At 44.7% G+C, this 5,000-nt stretch overlaps 1 protein-coding gene across 1 annotated transcript in view; it reads left to right on the forward strand.

Moving 5' to 3' along the window:
• LOC310868625 (voltage-dependent T-type calcium channel subunit alpha-1I-like) overlaps positions 1-5,000 on the forward strand; it is a gene marked incomplete at its 3' end in the record, with an annotated part of 246,639 nt that overhangs the window by 157,585 nt on the left and 84,054 nt on the right. The window contains exons 11-12 of the mRNA XM_083779083.1: positions 1,972-2,123; positions 3,268-3,453. Coding sequence (XP_083635209.1) covers positions 1,972-2,123; positions 3,268-3,453 — 338 coding nt within the window. The remainder of the gene's footprint in view (positions 1-1,971; positions 2,124-3,267; positions 3,454-5,000) is intronic.

Genomic DNA, 5,000 nt, shown 5'->3' on the forward strand with positions numbered 1-5,000 from the left:
TCCTGGCTTTCATGCGACTTCACTCACTTCCAGTGCATGTGGATGGAGCTGCTGCTGCTGCTGCTCCACCTTACTATCTATCTTGCCCTCTTTTGCCTGTGGTAATTTTATGTCTTGTTTATGACTGTTCAAATAATCAAAACTCAACTTTATCAGGCGATTGCGGAGCAGGGCTAACAACTGTATACAGACACAGCGTGACAGCGGACATACCGTACCGGAGCAAATCCATCTACTCTAGTACTCTAACGTGCAGCCAAGCAGCCCAGTTTAAATCCTCTATTTCCTGCCTGCGCCGTGAAGGGCCCTTCACAATAAAGCGTCACCCTTTAACTCACAATGAACTACCTTTTACACTGCTTATTATTTTCAGGAAATGTAGTCTTAGTTGCGGTAACTTAACAGCGTTTTTGTGGGAGAGAGAGAGCCAGAGAGAGAGAGAGAGAGAGTGAGAGAGAGAGAGAGAGAGAGAGAGAGAGAGAGAGAGAGAGAGAGAGTATACAGTTTACTACCACGCATCGGAGCCCCCCCCGGGCCCTGAGGCGACTGCCTCGCCTGCCTCGCCTATATCGCCGCGCCTGGTTTAAATGCTGGTTGTATTCCATTGGAAGTTGTGTTTTCCTGTCACAACAACAACACACAGATCCTGCGGCTGTGTTTTCACATATTCTTCCCCGCAGCAATCAGTGGGAAGCATGTGTCTCTGATGATGTCTTGGTAAAGTTCCACCTACTCTCGCGTGCACAGTCTGTCTTCTCTTTAGAGCCAGCAGGTCTGCCCGTGGCGGCCACTCTCTCAATGGTGAGGCTGTGTGCTGTGTACATAGTCATGGATGTCCTTAGTTTGGAGTCAGTCACAGTGATCATGTATTCTGCTACTTGCTACTGCTGTGTATTCTGCCTTCAGTGCCAAAGAGCATTCCAATTGGCTCTGGATTTGGGTTCATTCTTTCCAATGAATGTGTCTGATGTTTTTCTTTTTGTTTTCTTAAAATGTTGGTTCCCTCCGGTGTGCTTTCTGTCTGGTGGCCATGCATGTGTTTCGGTCGCAGAACCAGCTGGCTGATGTGGCATCTTTACTCTCTCTGTGTCTGAGGGATGATGTGGCATCTCTACTCTCTCTGTGTCTGAGGGCCATCTCTACTCTCTCTGTGTCTGAGGGCCATCTCTACTCTCTCTGTGGCTGAGGGCCATCTCTAGTTCTCTACTCTCTCTGTGTCTGAGGGCCATCTCTAGTTCTCTACTCTCTCTGTGTCTGAGGGCCATCTCTAGTTCTCTACTCTCTCTGTGTCTGAGGGCCATCTCTACTCTCTCTGTGGCTGAGGGCCATCTCTACTCTCTCTGTGTCTGAGGGCCATCTCTACTCTCTCTGTGGCTGAGGGCCATCTCTACTCTCTCTGTGGCTGATGTGGCATCTTTACTCTCTCTGTGTCTGAGGGCCATCTCTAGTTCTCTACTCTCTCTGTGGCTGAGGGCCATCTCTACTCTCTCTGTGGCTGAGGGCCATCTCTACTCTCTCTGTGGCTGAGGGCCATCTCTACTCTCTCTGTGGCTGATGTGGCATCTCAAAGCTGGGTCAACATATCCGCTACGTAGCTGTATCTGTCAGGACACTCACAGCATGGTCGAATTAGCTTGTGGTGCTGATGTCCAGCCCGAGGTAGGGTTAGTTTTGTTTGTGTTCTAGGGCTGTGGTTACTGGTTCCGTGACCCAAAAGAGAACTTGCCCGGGACCCAAATCCAGACTCAAACACAGACCCAAACCCAGGGACCAGGTATAGGATGCCTAAACCACGTCAGGGACATGTTGAAGAGGGTTCAGGCTGCATCCCCGTACCCTCTGACGTTGGGAGAAGACAGACTGCGTGTTTTTCACCTATCTTCACGGCACATTTGTTGTTAGTGTGTACATTGTGTTGAGACTCTCTCTCTCTCTCTCTCTCTCTCTCTCTCTCCTTCCCTATCCCTCCAGCCCGAGGAGTTGACCAACGTTTTGGAGATCTGCAACATCGTGTTCACCAGCATGTTCACCTTGGAGATGATCCTCAAGCTCACCGCCTTCGGCTTCTTCGACTACCTGAGGAACCCCTACAACATATTTGATGGCATCATCGTCATCATCAGGTTCAACACTTCACCCATTTGGACCTGAGGACGCATCTGTGTCACTTTAGATTTTCAACATTTTCAACATTATTTTAAACGGTAGCCGTTGAAAAATAGCATACAAGCTCATAGCGCGGCAACAAGTGCCGCGTTATCGTGAAAATGTGTGCAAATATTTTAAACTAAAATATTTGCTTCTGGGGGGTCCCTGGAACAACATATTTTCAGATGGGGTCGTCGGCCAAATACATGTCCTTGACATGAAAGGGTTTGAGAACCACTGATATAGAATCTGGTCTCAGGTCTTAATGGGTTGACAGTTTGACACCTGCAGTTACACGTCTTTGCTGTCTGTGCATAAAATATTACAGTGTGTATTACAGTGTGTTCAAGTGGATCCATTATAGTTGTTATTTTAGTCACAAGCATTTAATCATTGCACATACTTTTTATTTTTTTCAATTTCCGTTTAGTTTTAATGTATTCTAAAAGCAGGTTTATTTATTGTTTTGACAAGGCTTACCTTTAGTTTAGTTTTTTGTAATGGGGTGTTTATGTTTATGAAAATAAACAAAAAATAAATGAATAGTTCAGTTCACTATGCTATTCATTTTTATGTTGTTAAAATGTGTACTTATTTATATTCTTTACTCGCTTAAACCCCAGCACCCCTGGGGAACATTCACCAAATATAATTTATGTATATGGTGTGGAGTGAAAAAATAAATAGAATATACTGTTGCAACTCATTGTTTTACTAACATAGTCTATAGAGGGTTTGAGTGGTGCTTTTGACTATTATTAAAACATACATTAACCACTTCGGCCCTATACAAATAGCCGATCTACAAGCTCACAATGTGTCGCGATTTTGAGTTTGTATTTCTGCTATTTCCAAACGATGTTTGTACATTTGGAAAACCAAAAGGGACATTCTGCATAATGGGTACTTTTACAGTTGGTACACTTTAAGTACATTTTGATGCCAATACTTTAGTACTTAATAAAGTACATTTTGAATTCCAGACTTGTACTTGTACTGTGTGAGTATTTCTACAGTGCAGTATTGATACTTATACTTAAGTAAGACATGTGAGTACTTTTTCCACAACTGTATCGTCATGTCAAATAGTCTATCTATCTCTCTCTCTCTCCCCCCCAGTGTGTGTGAGATCATCGGGCAGGCTGACGGCGGTCTGTCGGTGTTGAGGACCTTCCGTCTGCTGCGGGTCATTAAGCTGGTGAGGTTCATGCCGGCCCTGAGGAGACAGCTGGTGGTCCTCATGAAGACCATGGACAACGTGGCCACCTTCTGCATGCTCCTCATGCTCTTCATCTTCATCTTTAGGTGCGCACGTGTGTGTGTGTGTGTGTGTGTGTGTGTGTGTGTGTGTGTGTGTGTGTGTGTGTGTGTGTGTGTGTGTGTGTGTGTGTGTGTGTGTGTGTGTGTGTGTGTGTGTGTGTGTGTGTGTGTGTGTGTGCACGGATGTGTGTGAGTGCCTCCTTTTGAGCAGCAGTGGACCTGATAGCGTCACTTCCTTTAGGCCAGTGTGTTGGTTGCCACAAATAACCATCTTTGAAATAAACAGAATAGAACATAGAACGTTGGTTGAATCATTGTGAACCGATGCAGAACAGCCCATGTTGAATGTCAAATCACAAATAGGTTACCACAAGAACCAAAGTATCCCTATTCTAAAATAAATATCTGTTAGATTTAGCACATTTGGTTGCACAGATGCTCGGTTCATGGTTTACCCGGCATCATGATTATTTATCTTGCTTGTACATCACTCTGGATAAGAGTGATGTACATTTTTGTCATAATATGTTACCATTTGGTGAAAATGTGCAAACAATCAGCTAAAAAGCCAATCTATAAGCTCAAGTAGAGCTGAAATTATTAATATTGAGGGGCGCTGGAACCTCCTATGCCCAGTTTTGCGTGTTTGTGTGTGTGATGATTTGATTGGCCGAGCACGGAATTGGAGTTGTGGTACTGACCTCCATAGACACTGTTTCCCCCAAATACAAACATAATATTTGTGCCGATGACGGTGGCAGAATGATTGGCTGATGTATGATGATGTACGATGATAAGGGCGCCCCTCACAAGAAGTATACTGTACATACTTCCATGCAGATTATAGATTATGAACTCATACCGTATATTCATCTCATTAGTTGTTTTTCCCTCTTACCTGTCATTGTGTATTTCTGCCACCCTTCCAAATCTATTCCTTCTCTAAACCACTTAGGTGGGCAGGATTATGAGCCAAAATGAAGATGGTCTCGGCTCTGAATAATAAAACTTTAAATGGGTTTAGGGCAGCAAAGCATTCATTTTGTACATGTGGAGAAGACTATGGATTATTAGTGAGGGAATTGCATGTAAGTACTGTGTGGGTGGGCGCGTCATGCGTGCATGCTTGCGTGTATGTACTAATGCGTGTGTGTGTGTGCGCAGAGAGAGACAGAGAGAGAACAGACAGTAAGACAGACAAGCAGGCAGGGTTCAAAGAAAGATAGACATCAAGAGAGTCAGTCTCCTTTGTAATAGCAGAGGGAGCCTGTATGAGTGGCAGGGCAATGAACAGTGAGGTGAGATTGATAGAGAGCAGCTCAATAACAGATGAGATGAGTCCCAATGCCTGTGTCTGTGTGAGCACATGCTGTTTATATTGTGCTCTATAACTGTGTGTGTGTGTGCGTGTGCGTGTGCTTGCACGTGTGTGCTTGCGTAATTTGTTCATGCGTGAGTGTGCGCACACTCACACATGCATGCACGTGTGTAGACTGTGTTAACAGGCACGTTAGCAGTTGAGGTGATTTATTGATGTTATACTGTGTGTTTTTTATATGTACGTGTAGCTCTGCAGGCGTGCGTGTGCGTGT

This window comes from Protomyctophum parallelum (assembly GCF_964188405.1).
Source record: "Protomyctophum parallelum genome assembly, chromosome: 13".
NCBI classification, from domain to species: Eukaryota; Metazoa; Chordata; class Actinopteri; order Myctophiformes; family Myctophidae; genus Protomyctophum; species Protomyctophum parallelum.